The following is a 21,069-nucleotide window of genomic DNA, read 5'->3' on the forward strand; positions in this document are numbered from 1 at the left end:
GGAGCTGAGTGTATGCTGCGGGGTGCCCCAGTATCTTCTGCAGCACCCACATTTCTGCAGTTGACAAAACAGAGTGGAAATTGTATTTACTGAAAGGAGGAAGTTGGGGGAAATACAGCCCCAAAATCATTACTGTATTAAAAAAAAAATTAAAGAAAGCTGCTTCAATAATATTTCAGAATTCTGTATCTTCTGAAAGTTGGGGATAAGCAGATGTAAAACCACACTCTATTCAGTAATGATGCACTTTGTTGGTGCATCTCATTTTTACCCTTCTGTATTCTGGGCACAGTTGGGGATACTTGAAATTTTGCAAGGAACATCCTTGCATTCTTCTGGAGTGTCAAACAGAAAAACCTAAACCCATTTGAGATAATATTCATGTTGTTATTATCAGTAGCTTGACTTCCACCAGATATCTTTTGATTGAGTTCAAACAAGCAAAAGGAGTGATTTAGCAGCCATGCTTATTTTTTTTTTCAAATTCATGAAAACTGAAATCACTTATTGATTCCACAGAGGCCTGGGAGAACACAGAAGTTCTGACTTCTATATTCACCAGATCATTATATTTCCAGATTTCCTCTTGCTTCTGTAAAAGTCCCAGTGAAGGGGGAAAGTTAGGCTCCTTTGATGTGAAAAAAGCAATATATCACTTCTCTGAAAGAAGGTTTTGCAGTCTCTCATGTGAAAAAGGATTAACACCTCCAACAATGGTCCTGCAGATCACAGAACTAAGCAGCAATGCTGAGCAGTATTCCTGAAGTGGAAGAACTGTATTTAAGCAAGGCGGATTGAAATGGCAAACAGAAGCTGTTTTAATAGCTAAAGATCCCAGATAAAAGCTTAAACATTTCTTGAAGTATTTGCACTAAAATACCTCTAAAGACAAGGAAATGACTTCAAATTCATAAATGCTAACTTTAGGAAAACAAAGTTCTGTGGCCCTTAGTATTGAGATAGTGCGTGTTCACTGTAGTGCAGAATAACATTATTCACAATATCCAGTACCTCCTATAGCCTTTTTCTTCTCTGGTATTATTTAATTAGTGTACACTATTAAAAGCACAGTTCTGACAAACTCAGACACAGGACAGTAGACAAATTCCTTTAAAAATATATGGTGGCCTGAGGACCACATGAAGTATCTTTCTTAGTCTATTTTTGTTCTGCTTTTCAGCCAGCAGGCTTCCAAGGCAGCTTACATAAGCCAATCCAATTAACTGAGGAATCCTATGTATGTCTGCTCAGAAGTAAACCCCAGTGAATTCAATGGGACTTATTTCTAGGGAAGTATGTATAGGATTGCAGCCTAAAAGTGCAATGAACCTGCAATTAAAATGCTATTAAAGACAGAACTCAAGTTAATCCATTGGAAGAGAAATACATAATTCTGGTAGAACGAATTAAAATCGTACATGAAGCTCGAGTGAAGAGGCCTTGGACTGCTTTGTAAAAAAACAACAACCCAGCAATGAGTTAATTCAGCAAATATACAGAAGGAAATTTCGAGGGCCAGGGGTGGGGGGTGGGCAGGAAGCATTGCTAATAGTTTCTAAGCATAAGTGAATTCATTGTGTGTGTTTTTCTATTCTTGTCACTTTTGCCACACACAAGCGTCTTGTTTAACTCCATGCAGTTTTGGAGCTTTAGGATTCCTTGTGAAAATGGGAGTCAATCCATTAAGTACTAAATAATTTGGAGTAGTAGCCCACATGGTGCCTTTTAGACCTGGGTAGCCCACATGGTGCCTTCCAGATGTTGGGCTTCCACTCTCATTAGCCCTGCCCAGGAGTCGGAGTGATGGGAGTTGCAGTGCGACAACTGGGGAGCACCATGTGGATTAGCTCTGCTTGAAGAGAAACGGCCATTGATGCCTTGGTGGAACTCAAAAGTTAGGGGACAGGTTGTTTTAACCATAACATCTGGTTCCATTTTGTTGGATCTCTTAACACATCTCATCCCTTGGATCACAGCACTGAAAGCATTGCAAAATTGTATTGAATTAAAACGAAGCACAGAATTACCCCCTTCCCCCCTCCCTTCCACTTGAAGCATGTCCATACAAGACTCCCAACTTTCTAACTTTTTTTTTAACCACTGCTTAACTTGCTATTCTGAGTGTCAAGTAAGCATTTTAACTCAAATAACAAACAGGTAACCTTCTGACCCTTTTCAGTAAATCTCCCCCCCCCCATTTCCCCTCTCTCCGCCCTTCTCCCAAATTACGGTAGTTTAGCATTTTATGGCACAGAATAAAAATCTCCCAATTCTGTTTCCAAATAGTATATATCCTAAACACATTTTTCTGAAGCTCTCGAGTCATTCAGCTATGTGTATTTTGTAAAGTTCCTATGGTTATTGTTTTACAATAGCTGCTTCCAAGAGCATTGTAGGGGTTTCAGTTAATCAGCTCTTTGTGTGCTTCAGACTATGCAAATTTATCACACCAGACCATTCAGCAGCTCATGGGAAACCAGTGTACAAGCTGCATTGTCTTCTAGCTCCTCCTCTAATTTAAAATGGTTTTAATAAAGAAGCTGATCAAGTTTGCTTATGTATTATTTATCTGTTAATTTTAATTCTGGCCATCTCTGTGTCATATGAGAAGAACTAAGTGATACGATAGACCCACAAATGATTCTGCAATGGAACAAAACTAAAATTAATTGGTGCTGCTTTGCCCTTGCACACATCTAGGCAAATAGTGTCTGCTAACTAGAAGACCATGTAGCTTTGGCATTTGCAATAATTTATTTTGCTGTAGTGATAAACTGGATCCCCCAAATGCTTCCATTCAATTCTGAATTAACAGAGGATTTTTTGGGGGGTGGTGGGTGGGTTTAAATCACATTATCTGGGTCTCTTAATGCCAGGAATAGCATTGAATCAGTTCATTTATTTAAATCACCTCTATCCCACATGTTGAACATGTGGCTCATAGGTGAACTTTGAAAGTATACAGTTAAAAGCATTTTTGCACATTCTGAGATCTCCGCTTGAGCAGTATAGAACAGCAGAAACACAAGCATAATGTTACCTAGAACTGTGGTGGAAGATATAAAGCATAATAAAATTATTATTATTCTCGTTAGTGGCCCTCCACCTTCCCATTAGATGTCAAACAGATAAACAACTATATGCCTTTAGAAGACATCTGAAGGCAGCCCTGTATAGGGAAGTTTTTAATGTTTGATTTTTATTTTTTTTAGTGTGTTTTTATATTTTGCTGGAAGCCGCCCAGAGTGGCTAGGGTAACCAAGTTAGATGGATGGCATATAAATAATAAAATTGTTAATATTGTTATGTGTAATGGAAAATCCTAACTGTACTGGTATCTGAAACAAGTAAGGTTTTAATCTTGTGCTCAATATAGACCCAAGGCACTGTTTCTTATATGGCTGGTTCCATTTTTAATCTCTCCCAACAGTGGGGTTGCCACATGTCCTCTTTTTCCAGGACATGCCCTCTTTTTCAGAGGTAGAATTTGAGACAAATTGCATTTGTTTGCTTTGAATGGCCATCATAACGTCCTCTTTTTTGCTCTTTAAAATATGGCAATCCTACCCAACAGAAAGTAGCAGCACTGCAGCTGTTGCTTCTGATCCAACTGTGTCATAGTTTGCACTCTGTATACTATGGGGCTTTAAGCATGTTAGGATTATTTGCCTTATTTAGAACCTTAAGAGCTTTGTCATTATGAAAAGTATCTTATGCTTATGATTTTACTCCTGCTGACAGATTTTTTTCATAGCTGAGCACTATGGGTGTTTTTTTTAATTATGAAAGCAGCATATTCTGCTATAAATGACATGAATCATTGGATTTTGTACATGGAGGGAAAATACAAAACTTGTGCAGTGTATAGGCCTAACTGAAAGCTTCAGGATATCTGCCTAAGACTTTGGGCTTGAAAACTGGAACCTAATAGATACACAGCCCCATTCAATCTGCTCTGATATTTACGGGGCCCTTCACATGGACCCTGGACACATGGAAAGTGCTTCTTCATGAGCTGCAGGATGCCATATTAGTGGATCAGGGCCAATGTGCCCAGCACCCCCCGTGTGATCAGATCTCTCAAGCTCTGTGGGAGCATGAACAAAAGCAGCCAGGGTAAAAATTTAAGGTCTTTATGTCTTTTAGAGCAAAATCTGAGGCCACTAACTCTGTGACCAGTAAAGCCCAAACAAAAGGCCCAGATACTTTTGCAGAGTACTGTATTTTAAAATATATGTGGTGCTTTTGATTCTGTGCTACTCCCTGCTAAAATATTTTGAATGGGGCAAAATTATCAACAGTTGTCTGATTATGTGATGCCTAATATATATATATATATATATATATATATATATATATATATATATATATATATATATATATTTGTGCAAAACATCTACGCTATCTTGCATGCTTCTTACAAAAATTTACTTGATGTGTATTCCGCAGAAAATGGGGCATTCTTTATTTTACTTTTTACTATGCAGATGCTATAGAGAATACACAGATAAATGGTATCTGATCTATAACGAACATAGGTTGAAACATAAATTGACAATACCTTGCTATTATCCATTTCTAATAACCTTGAGGTATGAGCAAAAATAATACCAAAATATATTCTTAATTGCAGAATCCAATAATATAGCTATCATGGTGCTAAGTGTGAGAGTTCACAGCATTCAGGATCATTGTAAACTCTAGGAAGCTGCAATATACCTATTCAGCTCCGTAACTACACTGACTGGGAGCAGCTCTCTATAATTTCAAAAGAGTCATTCTCAATCCTATCTGAAACTGCCAGGGTTTGATCTAGAGACCTTCTGCATGCAAAGCAGATTCTCTACCACTGGGCTACAGCTCTTCCCTTTTGCACATACTCAACAACTCAAGCAAACCCACACAACTCCCATGTGATTGTATTTGAAACAGTACGGAATGGTTGAATCTCTTAGCATAGGAAGAAAACATCTATCTAGCTTGTCTGTCAAATGTTCATTCATTTGAGGATCTGTGTTTGGGGATGGATCTAAGCACGTCCAAATCACACAGATGAACTCCCATATGCCTGACTCAGCTTCTGGTCACCCTGCTGGGATAATATGTGAATTGTCCACATTAACCTGATTTGGAACTGTAATTTCTCTTCTAGAGGGGCTACGTTAGGGGCTGCCTTGTACACAATCCACTAGGATTGCCTCTTGGAAAGGAATTAAAATTTCGATTTGTGCTCTTGCTCCTCTTATCATGCAGGGCTGGGGATCCACAGGCCTGGGAGACAAACGCAGCCCTCCAGGCCTCTCTTGCGGCTGTCCCCACCCACCACTGACAAGTGACCCCTGGAGTTTGCCCAGATGGCAGGGTGCGCCACCCCCAAGTCCCCAAATAAGTTCCTACCCCTGTCGTAATGGTTTCGGTAGGGTGTGTGCAGGCGAACCACCTTTTGAGTTACGTCCTGTGCTAATCTTTACACAATGAGATCACTCATCTGTTAAGATGGTCAGGAAAGGTTCTTCTTTGGGGTGGGGGGCTCTCTTCTCCCCCACCTCTCGTGGGTACTTGTTGTTGCATGGGATCCACTTCCTTCTGGCGCAATCCTGTACAGGAGGGAGCATGCCCTCCGTGTGGGGGAAGATCCAAGAAACTGTCCCAGCCAATATATGTGCATCATGTGGCTTGCCAGCCACATGGGACTGCACCCAGGCAACTGTCTCTTTGGAGCGGAAATCTCCGATTGAGAGGCTGTGTGTGTGTGTGTGTGTGTGTGTGTGTAGGGGTTTTCTCAGCTGTGGTTCCTTGTCTTGCAGATCTGCTTTGTTTGTTTGCTAAATTCATACCCTGCTTTTCCTTGTAAAATGCCCAAGCTGACAAAGGACAAAATGCAGTTAAAATACGTGGTCTAGAAAAGGGACCAATGATTATAACAATAAACATAATAAAGAATAACACAGTAAAAACAATGTGAAAAGTAAGGACCATTTAAATAATAATAATAATAATCAGAAAATGTCAGCTAGCTAAAAACGTGTTAAACTTAAAAGACAGTGCAGCATGTATTAGAAGAAGTGAATATACACTGTATATGTTTATGAAATACTCTCTCCAAGAAGGCACACCTGGCTCCATCACTGTTTGTTTATAGGCACCAGGCAAAAACATTCTTCCTCACGCAGCCCTTTGGAGCTTCATTTTTTGCTTATCTTCTAGTTAGGTGGGTTTGAGATGGGTTGGGTGTATGTGTGCGTATTGTATTTTAGGTTCTTTTACCCATGTTTTTAATGTAGTTAATTTTTTTGGAGGGGGGTTACAAGTTGCTTTGAGTTTCACTTTTTAGGGGAGTGGGAAGTGGCTAATAAATACAATTAATAGTAATAACATTATCCATTATTACTATTATGAACAGCTCCACAGGTGGTAAATAGTTATAATCCTCTAAACCACCTACATTAGAGGATTGGTTATCTTAAGCGTGGTGAGTGGTGCATATTATAAAGGGAAAATAGGCAACTCACTGGTCATTTTATGGACAAGGGTAGCTTCTTTATAATATAGTTTGGCACCACGAAATGTAAGATAATGTTGAACTGCACACATTGCTCGGGACTGTACTTTTTTGTATGTTTTATATATACTGAGTTGTATCCAATGCTAGTTCTTGGACCAGACCCATTGAAATTAATAGTAACGTCAAACGGTGGTCCATTCATTGCCATAGTAAAACTTCATTTGAATATAATTCATTTCACTTATGGTTTAACTGTATCCTTTGCATTATATCTTTCTCACGTGGTTTTTTCTTATGTCTTCAGTTCTGTTTAGTATTTTCACCTCCTAAATAAATAAATATTTATTTTTAAACTCGGTGCAGCAGAGCAAGACAAATTAGCTCAATAGGTCAAACACCTGTTTAAATACTAATTAAAAAAAGGTTTCTACTTGTCACTAGAAAAGAACCCGAAGGCTAAGCAGACCTTGCTCAATAAGGAATTCTGAAGTCTGTGCATACCTAGTAGAAGGTCTTCTCTCAGGTTCCTGCCAAATGCACATCAGATGGTGCCAGGTGGGACAGAAAAAAAAGGGTGAAGTCCTTTCTGAAGGACCACATCACCCAAGCAGGTCGTTGATCTGTGGAAAGTCCAGTTCCACTCCAAACTTTAAAACGCTTAGTAAAAACAAGGCATTTTTATCAAGTGTATATCTGGTGATCTTCCATAAGCAAGTTCTATATTTTAGCGAGGTCAGGCTATTTGATGAAAAAGTGGTATTTTGAAATTATTGTTAGTTTTGGATTCAGTCATTGTGCTGGATTGTTAAGGTTTAAGCATGTTTTTACCGCTGGAGAGTTTTGTAAGCACTGTATGTAACTAAATGAAATGTATCTTCAAATAAGGAGGGCAACGTAATCCTATGCACGTATATGCAAAAGGAAGTACTGTTGATTTCAGTAGGGTTTACTCCCAAGTAATGTGTGCACAGGACAGCAGCCCCCCCTCACACAAAAAAAGTTTCTTGGAGATGTTGCCCTGCAGTCATCGTAGCCCCTTTAGAAGACTGCTTTGCGTTATTCTATTTTACTGGAAGAAATACTTATTGTGTGCCTCATAGAATGAAACTTAAAGCAAAGCAGCATGGCAGATGTGTCAACCGTTTCTGTTTCTTTCTAGAACTTAAGAAGGACAGAAAGCTTGATTTAAAATAGCTATGAACATTAAATTTAAGGTAATATGTAGACTGGCATTATTTTTTAAATAAATAAATAAATAAATAACTCTGATTAAAGACTATATATATATATATATATATGGGCTGAAAATAATTTTAAATAACTCCTAGCACTCGCAGAAGGAAAATGTTTTTGCAGATGTACAGTTGTACTTTGTCAGGTCTGTACAGAACGATGCTGCTTTAGTTAGTTAGCTAGCTAGCTAATTAGTTATATTTACAAACGAGAGTGTTAAAAGATTTTTCTCGGAATTAAGAACTTTTAACTTATTTTGGAAAGAAGAACTTTCAGAGTTGCCCGATGAGTTGTACGGGGTTCACTCCCACTCGCCCCATCTTCCAAATCTGTCTAAATATTTTGTTTTAACGTCTAATCTCATTATGCTCTCTTTGTGTTTAACTTGTATTAAAATCTGTCAGCTATGACTGGTCTCATAAGCACAGTCAGCGGACCAGAATAAGTTAATTATTTACTTGTGTCACTAGTACTCTTCATCTAATGAAATGCACAGCTGTGTTAGATCTGCAGTTGGACGTCTCGATTCCATTGTTATACAAGTCAGCAAAGGGTAGAAGCTGCTATGATGGAGAGGCCTCGGTTCTTTCTGCTGTTCTGCCTTTCTGTGTCGATTTCATGGATCTTTTATCATTCACTTTCACACAAAACAAACAACACAGCGCCTGTCTGCTATGGGAACCGTCTTGGCATATAAAAGGGTTTCCAGCGCCTGAAGTAATTTTAAGTTAGTGCAGATTTAATTTTTGGCTTACAGGTGCCCTTTCCTCCTCATGTAACCAAACACAATTTCCTAGTTTGGAGGAGGGGGAGGGATGTAAGTCTGGCCAAACCCACAATTTAAGTGGGTGTAAATTTTACGTTGTAATTCTTTTACATATTTTTCACACGTGAGAAAATTACTCAAATGATTTTTGTGGGTATGGTATTACCACCAAAAGATTGGTTTGGCGAGGATTTTTTTATGGGGTAGGAACCAGTAATAATGGTAAAAATCATGTTTTTTAAAAAAAATTGAAAAACACAAAATAAACTATAGAAATGCTTGATCTGCTTCTTTCATTGCACCGATCCTTCCACATACTGTTAACAGCTATCCCATGCACCTAGGCCCTGTTCTTATTTTGTTTCGTGTGTGTGTGTGTGTGTGTGTTTTTAATTGGGCAGTGGATGTTGTTGTTTTCTGACCAAGCCCTAATATCACAATCTCTTCTTGCCCTTCCCTGCAAGTGCCTGCTTGAGTAAGCCCTTGTTTAGAGAGTGTGTAAACATTGCTTAACCATCTCTAGTCCAAAACACTTTTCTCCAGTTATAAAATGTATTGCCCACTTTACTATACAAATCTACAAACTCTAAAGTATTTTAAAACATTTTACTGTGCCGCTCAGCTAGTTTTTTTGCCCACCTGTAATAAAGCCACCATACACAGTGAGAAAATTGGGTTTGCATAGATGTGGGAAAGAATAGATGATGCTTTGTTCTAAGTGTTTGTGGTTCGATTGTATGCATCCTTGTTTTTTTTTTATAAACACATACAGTTTTCAAGTTATTTAGACGCATGTATTCCAATATTGCTAATGTTTTCCCAACCTTCTGCAGGGCAGGGAGGGAAGTTCCTTGCACAAGCAGAAGTCCTTCCTTCCCTCGTGACAGGTCGACCAAAGTTGTACCCCACTCAATAAATAAAGACAAGGAACATTAAAGGATTCCCCCACTCAAAATTTAGTCAAAGCTTCTGCATTGGGCCTGAGTTTAGAAGGAACACATATTCTCGGGTCAGTATCTCAGATAAAAGCCTCTGCAAAATAGCTTGACTCTCAAAAAGTACAGAGTAGTCTGAATTGTTGGATGCCAAGTGGTGGTGTTAATCACTGCAAAATGATTTTTTTTAAAAAAATTACATCTTTCATTTATCCTAGTCAGTATTGTTAGCTACATTTCCATGAACACCTTTAGTAAGGAAGTCTGTTTTTGAGTGAACTAGTTTTAATTGGATAGGCTTTTTTTTAACTGGATAGGCTAAGATAGCATTTAACTCTTGCCCAGAAGCATCATTTTGGCTCTGCAAAATGAATTGCTTGCTTTTGTCATTTGAAAAACCTGTATATATTCTGTGTTTCAGGGGTTTGCGGCCTGATTATGCCTCAGGAGGACATGCCGTTTTGTGATTCAGGAATCTGTCCTGATATTATCATGAATCCCCACGGCTTCCCATCTCGTATGACGGTATGCATTATTAAAAAGCGCTACTTACCCTTTTGGGGTAAATATCTATTTACTGTTAATAAAAGAAAAATGCAAGCTTTCACACTGTGCATTATTCTTAATAGGGCAGAAGGTGGAATGGGAAAGTTGTGTATCTTGACAGGTAGCGCTCTCCAGTGCTGACAGACATTGGTCTGTGTGGGAATGACATGAGGTGGTTCAGGAGAACTGCTCGGCCGGGTGCCAGCTCAAGGCATTTTGCAGCCTGAGGTGGAGCAACAAATGCCCCCCCCCCCAGTCCCACAACTCAGGGTGCATAGTACCCAACACCAACCTAGTAATTTTGGTACCTGATGCTGAAAATTTCACAACCTCTTCTCCCCTTCCTTGACACAAATATGTGTGTGTGTGTGTGTGTGTGTGTGATTAAATAGCATAACAACATGCTGCCTTTTTAAAATATCCAAATTCAATCTACCTGAAACAGCTCACTTGTTCTGCCTAACATTGGCCATGATTACAGAATATAGGATCAACTTCAGGTTTCTGTCTGGGGTCTGAAAAGCTGCTTTAAGTATGTTCATGGGTTTGGGCCCACCCAGTGGGACATAATAATTGACTGATTATTTGAACGGCAGCCTCCCCTTCCACCTCACAGGCTGCTGCTGAAAGTCCCTTCAGTTTGCCATGCAACAAGAGACACAAGCCCAATATCCCCTTGGATGTGCGGGCCTAGTTGCCTGTTTTGTTTGGACTAGTATTTGCCCACAGGATTTTGTTTGTCCCCGTCAGTTCCTTCTCTTTGCACCTTAGACAGGTGTAGGGAGAAATCTCTAGAAGACTGCAATATTTGGAGAGGTCTTGCCAAACTTAAAATACAGTACTTACTTTTCTCTGCTTTCTGCTGCATAGGTGGGAAAACTAATTGAACTTCTGGCCGGTAAAGCTGGTGTCCTGGATGGCAGATTTCACTACGGAACTGCATTTGGCGGGAGTAAAGTGAAGGACGTGTGTGAAGATCTTGTGCGTCACGGGTATAACTACCTGGGGAAGGACTATGTAACATCTGGCATTACTGGGTAAGAATCTCCTGCAGCCGACTGCTATGCTGTGTACATGTTCCTGTTTCTAATATCTAATAGTGCCATGTGTGCATAACTTTAATGTGAATAGCTGCACATGGTTTTTTATTATTAAAAAAGAACCCTGCCACTAGAGCATCAAACAAAATTAAGAAACCAGCTTCTTCTTGCAGTGAGGTTTCCATTTTTTGTCACTTAAAATACAAAAAGGTCTAAGCAGTTTTGGCAGAGGTGCCGTGTGCTCTTGGAATATGATTAGCAGCCTTAAACCGAATGCAATAGCAAAATACGGCATTGAAGGCAGGTGCTTGTCCGTTGGGAGTTTTTGTGAGCAGCCTTTGCCGATTGTGGAGTCGGTCTGGCATAGTTGGCTGGTCTGTTAACTTCCTGCTGTGTTGATCAGACTGTCTTCAGAGATGTGGAGTTCAAAGGAATATGAGAAGGTTTAGGAAGCAAGACAAGGCCATATGGCCCAACGCGTCTGTGTTTTTAAAATGTATCTTAATCCTACCTTTCTATTTTCTACCACATCCTTCCCCCCCCCCCCCCACTCTAACACCAACATAATCTGGGCCACTAACCTGTTCCATCTGTCAATTCTTCCTCTGTCCTAAATCTGGTTTGCTACTCCAGTTAAGGATAGGGGGAAATACATTTATTTATCTTAATGAACTGCGGGTGTTTTGTATGAATCTCTTAATGGTATAATGCATTTACATTTTAAAATGTGCTGTAAGTCTCTTGGAGACGTTTCAGTTACAAGGCTAATAGATGAGGATGATCCTAGCTGAAAAACATTGGCAGTATGACTCCTTTAGGGAAATTATGCAGGGTGGAAAATGTTTTCTTTTGCCCCACAATGTGTTTTTTGAAATCCTCTAATTTGTCTACATTTGCTTTGGGTGCTTAAAACTGCTTCCCTTCTCCCACACTTTCGTTTTCGGTTCCAATAATTTTCTTGAAGGTCATGTAACAGCAACGGATTGCAATTGTACCTACCAAGAATTCAAGAGCAGCTCCACATGCCAGCTTATAGACTGACTTAAGAGGATGACTTACGGAAACTCTCCCAAGACCTGGAATCTTAATAGCTGGAGGAGCTCTCTTGAAGATATTTAACATTTTAGTTCTTCTTGGAGGTATCCACAGAGGTATCATCTTTCCCTGCCCCCATGAACTGCAGATCATTCCACTTCTTCCATACAAATCAATGAAACACATGCTGCTCCAGTGAGCTGTATGTAAAGCATTCTTTGATCACAGAGCAGTGAGTGAGAGAAAAAGAGGAGGCACTCGCCATACCCAAAATACCCCTTTTGTCAACAGAATCTAGGGCAGAGGAGGAAGCAGGTGTACCAACCCCTGTCGGGGCCTTTCCTGCTTCTGATGGTACCATGTTCCATTGTTCCTGCTTCCTTTCCTCCCATCTTCTGGCTCTCTCCCTCAAGTACCTGCATCAAAAGTCTTTGCCAGGAATTTCTACTGAAAGCTGGATTGGGTGGGGGGAAGAAGAGGGAGATTGGTTTGGCTGACTTGCTGTGTGTAGTGTGATGCCTGCTTGAAGTCCAGAGCTCCATGGCATTGAGACCCTGAAATAACAAGCTGTTTATATTTGCAGTGCACCAGCTCTAGGGTTCTTATGCACCATGATCTGTGTTGAATCCTTTAATGTTTTGCAAGATCAAGTGTCTGGCTGAAGCTTCTCAGGTCTTCAAGGGTTGGCTCTTGCAGTTCTCCATGGGTTATTTTTGAAGGGGGTGCAGAGAATGTGATTAATCGGAAGCCTGGAGGTTGGCGAAAATGCAGGACTTGGGGGAACTGGGGTTTATCCTGCTCACTCTCACAGTCCCGAATACCTGTTTCCCCTTTTGTAATCTTATTTATATAAACAATACTTTCTTAGCTTCTCTAAAAGAAACTTTCTTCTTCCTTCTCAGGGAGCCATTAGAAGCCTACATCTATTTTGGGCCAGTGTATTACCAGAAACTGAAGCACATGGTTTTGGATAAGATGCATGCAAGAGCTCGGGGGCCCAGAGCTGTCCTTACCAGGTATGGCAGAGACAGGATCACAAGCACAAATGCACAACACCACAAGGCAGCCTTCAGGTCTGCTCCATTTCTCAACAGCTATACCTGTGTAGAATCTTGCACAGAATGCAAAGGCTCTCCGCTTCAGCTATAGCTTGAAAAGATGTAAATGGGTCATTTTGAAGATCAGGTTGCTACTTAAAAAGAAAAATACACAATTAACATAGCAAGTGGAAAGACATTATTATATATCTTTTGGTTAGAAGTGGTAAGTGGTCTTGCAGCTAAATTGAAGCCTCTTTCCATTCTTCTACTTCTTCACACCCAGTCGCCCTTTATAAGCCGAATGAATGAGGACCAGGGAGCAATGCATGCCCCTTTTCTGCTGCATGTGCCTCCTCTTAGGCCAGCCTCATTCCTTTTGGATCATTGGGCCTTAAATTAGATCATGCGTATGAGCATTACATAGACCGGGGATAGCCAGTGTCATGACCTCCAGATGTTGCCGAACTACAACACCCATCATCTGTGACTATTGACTGTGCTGGTTGGGGTTCATGGGAATCCATCGACATCTGGAGGGTCCCATGTTGGCTAATCCTGCTCTAGACTCCTGTAGTAGAGATAGACATTCTTTTGATGCTGAACATTTAGCAGGATTCTGATGTGGTTTATTTTGGGGGTGGGGTGGGATTACCTGTTTCAGTGGGACAACATTCCCAAAAGTCTCTACCTGTTTGATTGAAAGGCAACCGACGGAAGGCCGCTCCCGTGATGGAGGCTTACGGCTGGGAGAAATGGAACGGGATTGCCTGATAGGCTATGGAGCTAGCATGCTGCTGCTGGAAAGACTTATGATTTCGAGCGACGCATTTGAAGTGGATGTGTGTGGCCAATGTGGATTGTTAGGCTACTCTGGCTGGTAAGCAGACAACTGAATTTTTAATGTTTCAATGTGGTTTACCCAGAAGCTTGCATATGTGTGTGGTCCCTGCTTTTACATTAAGTGAAAGCTTTCCCTCGACAAATGAATGTAATACAGTGCTTTGCACAAGTTGCATTTTGACCTGTGACACAGAGGATACTTGTAATGCCAAACTCGAAGGAAAGTAGCTCTTTACAAGACTTAAAAAATATATATACTAATAATTTATTCTTGGTATTAATGTGATGCCTGTGTTCTTCTTACAAAGCAAACCTCAAAGATTATTTATGTCCTTTTAGTCAGGGGTTTAGTGAAGTTTTTGTAGTGCCCACAGAGCTTCTGGATTATGTCTTTACAGGACAAAAATCATTTAAAAGGGAATTGGGCTCTCCCTTGCGTTTTTGGCAGAAGATTATCTTCTTTTCTGGAGATATTCCAACCATATATATATAAAGAGAAGCTACCCTCTAAACTTAGGCAAACAAAAAAGGTCCCTCGGCTGAGTGTAGGAATTGAGACAAAGATGTGATTGCATGTATCACCCATGTTACAAATAGCTGACTTATCACAGTGCTTTCAGAAGAGAGGAGACCAGCTGTGTCAATGTCCTTTTCTCATCTAAGATCCAAATTAGACCACACTGAAAAGGCTGGCAAAAGAACTTAGTGGGACTATACCTTTTGTTCATTGGCTTGGACTCGTGCAGAGCAAAAGCAGAGGGAAGGGATGTAACAGAGATTGTGAGGGAGACTTTTTTTTTCTCCCTGCAAATTTTGTTTGCAAAATCAAGTTGCCCACCCTGGCCTTACCTGTGTGCATGGCTTTTCCTGCTTAACCTAGAAAATTCTTGAAGCTTTTCTTCTTTCCCATGGCACAGATGGAAAAGGAATTATAGACTGTTATTTGCACAGGGCAAGACTCCTATTGGCTTGCACAGTCCTAAAAGCTTTATTCAGTTACTGTCCTTTTAATCTTTAAAAACAACAACAACAACCAACTGTCAATTGCAAACCACTTGCTAACCACTGGATGAATTGCTGTAGTGTAATAGAACGTCATGAGAATTTTATCTATTGCGGGGGAAGGCACCTGCAATAGAACATTGGTAAACACTGCTGCTTCTGTTAAGGATGTGAAAAGTCACTTCCTCTGGGAAGAAACCACTATATAAGGCCCAGAGAAAAGGACCACAGAGGTAGTGGTACTAAGCTGAAAGATCAAAAGGGAGGTAGAGAGATTAGAAGCTCAGAAGTGACTGAATGGGGAACAGATTGCTACACAGTGTACTCAAAACACTTAAGACCTGATAAACGGAGGCAGACACCTGAAGTATTACTAAGGTAATTGAAAGGGGAAAGGCTATGGGTTGTATCCAGTGCTGTGCAAGCAGACTTCTATTTGACCAACGGAACTTCTACTTCCCCAGAAATCTGCTCCAAAGCGCCTCCTGACTCCCTGAAGCAGAGTTTCGAGGGTGCATGGTGGGGGGTGGCTACAGGTGAAGTCCCATTACATGAGCAAAAGTCTTCCCCCATTTGCACAATGGCAACATTGGCCAGAACCCAAACTACCTTTTCCTTTAGGCAAAAAACACGTCAAACGATTGGTGGGCTTCCTTAAGGGACTGTATGCCACCACGCCCAGTTCCAACTCTGACAACCAGCTTTTCATGCCAAGACAAATTACACATATAAACCATCATCATGTGGCTTTTCAAGCACTGGGCATTTTGAATGTCATTTAGCTCTTTTCATAAAGCTTAAACCCTTAATTTAGACTCTCATATATATATTTTTCCTTTGGTATTTGGTGGATGTAGAAAACATAAAAGCTAGCATTATACATGGCATGTATTTATCTGTAAGCACAGAAAGGGGTGGGTTTTTTTTTTTCTTGCAGCAGAGCAGAGAAGATTCTGCATCCTCAATATGCATGCAGATACTTTGCCAGGAGTAGTATAGCAGCAAAAGGAAGAAATGAGAACTAGAGGTTTTTAGAGGTCAGAGGAAAGTAATTGAAGACTATAAAAAGATGCATGTAGCCATGGAAGGGTGTAGGAGTTTTGCTTCTTGAACATTTGAGTTTGCAATCTTAAGACTACTTTTCATACTTTCATAAGGATTAAAAACTAGATTTATTTTTTTAAAGCTGAGATTCACATGATGGTGTCCGTTGTTGGGTTCCATAAAAAATAAATGAATTCCTAAATGCTAAATATGCAGAAAATTACAATCCATAACTATGGCCACTTTCTACAGGAAAAGATTACATTTTTAAGGGAAATCTGAAGAATGACATTTGCAATTTCACAAAACTTGTTCAAATGCTGTGATTTGCCCTATATAAACACTGGAAAGGGATGCAGTTATGGTTTTCGAATGTATTTACTGGGTGGGGGGGCATAACCTGTAATTGGGTTTCTTATCCAGTTATTAGGTTCTTATTAGGTGATGATGTGTTCTGTCTGTCAATAGTGGGAGCCAAGCAGCCCTGTAATGAGCAACACAATAGAAACTAGGCAATTACAGCAGCTCCAGACCTCTGAAATGGTCTTGGCCAGCTTTAGTGAGGAATTGGTATATAAACAAGCTTATTGCACGACATGACTCTAAAAACTACATGGAAGACTGAAAAGGAAGGTGGCTATTTGAGTTAGACATATCGCCAAGAACCGTCAACCAGATAGCATTTCTAGTGCAACTTAACAATGGACAATTTTGTTGGCGCTAGGACTGGGCTCCTTCAAGGAGCGGGACAGCAGAGTAAAAACAATGCTATCCAGAATGTTTTTACTTTGTGCAATCATCAGCTATGCATTGCCTTAGTCCAGAATTTCAGGCACTCAGCAAGGACGTTAACACCAGCCTTCCCCAACCTGGTGCCCCCAGGTTGGACTGCAATTCCCGTAATCTCTGACCACTGGTCATGGTGGCAGGGGCTGATGGGAGTTGCAGTCTCAAACATCCAGAGGCCCCCAGGTTGTGGGAGGCTGCCTTGCCTTAAGCTGGAGTTTCTGAATGCTTATTTTGGAAAGCCATGCTGAGAGGGTTGGAATTGTTGACTATATGAATGCAGCTGCCAAGGCAGAAATTCCAGTAGAATGATGACGTGTTGAGCTAAGCAGTTTTTTTTATTTCACAGATCTGGAAGTATTTGGCTTTCTGGAAAGCCTTCAGCACAGCCTCTTGCTCCACATACCCTTTTGTAGCCAGACCTAAGGGAAATAAGCCTTCATTCTTCACCTGTTGTCTTCCCTGTGTGGAATTATAGATTACAAGCCCCTTGGGGCAAAGACCTGTCTCATCATTTGTAAAGCATCATGCACATAGATGGTGCTATATAATTCACAGTGAAGTAGGAAAGGGAATTGGATAAACAGTGTGGGCCCAAAAGAGTGCACACGACCTCTTGGCCTTTCTTTCCAGACGGTCGTAAGTGTATTCTTCTTGACTCTGCCATCTTTGCATGAAGAAGCCCTGCAGTCGGAGGCAGGGCACATAGAAAGGCAATCTTGGAGCCTGCTGTACCACTAGCAAACTTCTAGGAACACAGGAAGTTGCCTGATACCAGGTCAGACCATTGGTCCATCTAGCTCAGCATTATCCACTCACTGGCAGCAGCTCTTCAGAGTCTGTCCCAGCCCTGCTTCGTCTTGCTGGGGATTGAATCTGGGACCATCTGCTTGCAAGTCAAATGCTCTACTGCCGACCTGCGGCCCTTGCTCAAAGCAGTTAGGTCTGTGCATTACCCAGAAATGCAACCAAACTGTAGGATTTAAGTATACAAGAGATGGTTGCGGTTGATAATTTTTTATTATTTATATTTGTCTTAGAATCATAGAATTGTAGAGTTGGAAGGACCATGAGGGTAATCTAGTCCAACCCCATGCAATGCAGGAATCTTTTGCTCAACATGGGTCTCGAACCCATGACCTTAAGATTAAGAGTCTCATGCTCCCGACTGAGCTACTACCCATTGAGCAAACAAGATCTGTGGTCTCATATCTCCAAGCAACACTTTCTAGGATTAGTCTTCATGTTGCCATTTTCTCTTCCAACGTGCTATGTAACCTGTTTTGGATAGGCTCTAGGATGATGCCTCTGGGCATTTCAAAGGCAAGATAATGCCCAACTTAATGGTGTCCTTAGCTGCATCCGTGGCTATATATGATCAGCCCAGAGATCCAGGAAAACTCACATCCTGGGAGCTCTTTGGAAATTTACTAGCTCCCTTGCTTTTCTACCTGTGGTGGGGGAAACAGGACTCAGGGACACATGCCCTCTATTGCCTCTGCTTCAATGTGATGTCAAATGACTTGTGGGAGGAAGGTTTTAATCTCACAACACAGGTTGGGGAGTAAGATCCAAACGGCCCAAACCTTCTACTTTTTTATAATCATCCCTAAAAATGTATGTGCTTGGTTGTAATGAAACCATGAGCAACTGAATTAGTAGGCTCCCTTTTGCTTTTGGACAGGCATACTCGGGAAAACCTGTTAATTGTGGTGTGTGGGTAAACGTATTGTTGTCTTTCCTCTCAGCTCCAGCAAGCACAGGTCTGGCCATTCATTCAGCACACAAATTAGATTGAGGGGGCACCTCATTCTTCACCCCTAAATTGGAATACCACAATTAACATTTCTGTGCCTCTGACTGAGGGTTTCCTTGGTAATACAAGGCTGCAACAGAGGCTCGTACTGCAGTTAGGGGAGCACACCAGTTTACATTAAATATTTGCAGCAGGTGGGCCAGTAGTGGAAGTAGGGTGGGAGTGGAAGGGAACTCTTACAGAACGACCCTTCTTTGTAGACTGGAATTAGCTCATTATAAGACAACGCTGACCTATTTCATACTTAAAATGTAATTTGGAAAGAAGTATAAAATAATTACTCGAAAGCGGTACTTTCAAAGCCACCAGTTGCCAAAGTGATATTATAATCCAGTTCCAAAATTGCAACGCACATGTTCAGCATCAGCACCAGGTGTCATTGGGCAGCTGCTCAGGGTCCAGCACCCTGACAGGGATGGACTGTCGTGCCCGCCCCCCTTTTTCTGGTGCTCAAATGAGAGAAGGAGAAGAACAGAGTCACTGTTTAAATTTCCTACTATGTCCCTGAATGCTTCTATCATAGCAGTTCTCCCTGGGATTGTGGGAAAATTAAATAGAACTGCTGTTGAAGTGGGGGAAGAGTTGGGATCTTGGTTAGGTAAGATGCTATTCTGTTCCTTGGCTGCAAAGGCAGCCAGTCTGCCCTCTGTAGGGAAAGTAATGTAGTTTCCTTCTTCAGCAGTTCCATCTACCATAGGAACAATTTGCCTGGCTTTATTTTACATTAGGTTCAGCTCTGCAGTGCCAGTACACAGAGTTTAGCTCAGGGGTAGCCAGCATGTTGCCCTCCATAGTTTTGCTGGAATACAACTCCCATCATCCCTGACTATTGGCCTTGGAAGCAGGAGTTGATGGGAGCTGTCGTCCAGCCGCATCAGAAGGCACTACATTGGCTAACCCTGCCTTAGGTGACCACAAATGTATGACTTTGGACAGAGTAGTAATTCTTCATAAATAGCAGTGATTAAGAGAGCATGAGTCTTATGATTTGCCACCTTCATTGGGGCAGCTACCCCATTTAAATAGCAGTTTCTACTTCATTTCTGAGCACAATTTGAAGTGTTGCTGTTGTCTTTTTAAAAGCCCTGTGTAGCTTGGGACCCTCTGTACCTGGAGGAACACCTGTTCCCATATAAACCTGCCTGTGTTTTGAGGTCATCAGCAGACTCTCTCCTCCAAGTGCTTCACCATCATAGGTAAAGCAGGTAGCAACCAGGGACAAAGCCATTTTGGCAGTGATGCAAATACTCTCCCCTCTCTCCTAATTTAACATTTTGTAAATTAACCAATATAAAGGCTGGTTGGATTTTATTTTTCCCCCTGTATTTATTTTATTGCAAATAATTCTTAACCAACTTGGCAGAAATTTAGCCAAAAGGTGGTGAGAAAATACAATAAAGAAATTGATATATCTCTTTGTCTCTTTTACGTAAAAATATACAATGACCTTGGTGTTTCTCTCTTATCTTTCAGGTGCCATTACTGCAAGTCTTCCTGCCATGTGTCTTCCCTGCGCATACCATATGCCTGTAAACTGTTATTCCAAGAACTCCAGTCTATGAACATTATACCCAGATTAAAATTGGCCAAGTATAATGAATGAAAGTGTTGAGGAATAAAGGGACAAAACAGCAAGCGGAAATATAATCGGAAAGAGCTTAAGTGGCTTCAGAAGTGCTAAAACCGAATTGACCCCTAATTCTTTATTGTTTTCTCTCTTTGACTGCGGGACAATGCTGAGGAAGAACAGTTGGAAGCTGTTAGCGCAAAGACTCAGGCAGTGTTTATCTGTGGCACTAAGCTAGGTGCCCCCTTCCACCAAGGGACTGGGACTATGCAAACTCAGTTTCCACATCAAATGCTTAGTGGATTGCTTCCTTTGTCAACACGGTATTTAAATATGTGCATAAACTTAGAGTGGGAACACAGTATTGAAATCAATAGGATTTCAAGGAACAGTTTTGTAGAGTCTTAACTGGTACACAATTTGGGGTTAGTGTAACTGTTTTTGCACAGTGTTTGGGTTTTTTTTTAATGAATAAAAATATTTCAATTACATTTTTCAGGTGTTTTTTATGGCCTAACACGGTCTTGAGCTTTTGTGGTATAGCAATACTGACACCCTATTAAGAGTGTCAGGCGTAGGTTCAAATCAGAAGGGGAATAGTTTTACAGGGCTCTCCCAATCTAGTGCTTTAAAGAGGATATGTTGAAATAACTTATCACCTTGTTCTTGTCTGTTTTGTGATCTTATCATAGCTACTTGCTTGGAAATGCTGGACATTCAAGTCCTTCTGTGGCACATTCCAACACATTCATACCTATCAGTGGGTGTCTGTGACAGCCGCCTCCCATCACCCTGGGTCCTGTGCTTCCAGGGGAAAGAAGATCTGGCCACAGCAGAGTACGCACCCATATCTTGTACCCTCCCTTTCCCCTTTTAATAACTTGCTGGGGGAAATTCTCTCTGCTAGGCTGCCC

General features: G+C 41.0%; 1 protein-coding gene across 1 annotated transcript in view; it reads left to right on the plus strand.

Annotated features, from left to right (window-relative positions):
• POLR3B (RNA polymerase III subunit B) overlaps nucleotides 1-20,211 on the plus strand; it is a 54,969-nt gene extending 34,758 nt beyond the window's left edge. The window contains exons 24-28 of the mRNA XM_033161547.1: nucleotides 9,861-9,964; nucleotides 10,856-11,022; nucleotides 12,963-13,076; nucleotides 13,804-13,977; nucleotides 20,062-20,211. Of these exons, the coding sequence (XP_033017438.1) occupies nucleotides 9,861-9,964; nucleotides 10,856-11,022; nucleotides 12,963-13,076; nucleotides 13,804-13,977; nucleotides 20,062-20,191 (689 nt within the window). The 3' untranslated portion in view covers nucleotides 20,192-20,211. The remainder of the gene's footprint in view (nucleotides 1-9,860; nucleotides 9,965-10,855; nucleotides 11,023-12,962; nucleotides 13,077-13,803; nucleotides 13,978-20,061) is intronic.
• Nucleotides 20,212-21,069: the final 858 nt, after the last annotated feature.

The sequence above is a fragment of the Lacerta agilis genome, chromosome 10 (assembly GCF_009819535.1).
Source record: "Lacerta agilis isolate rLacAgi1 chromosome 10, rLacAgi1.pri, whole genome shotgun sequence".
Classification (NCBI taxonomy): Eukaryota; Metazoa; Chordata; class Lepidosauria; order Squamata; family Lacertidae; genus Lacerta; species Lacerta agilis.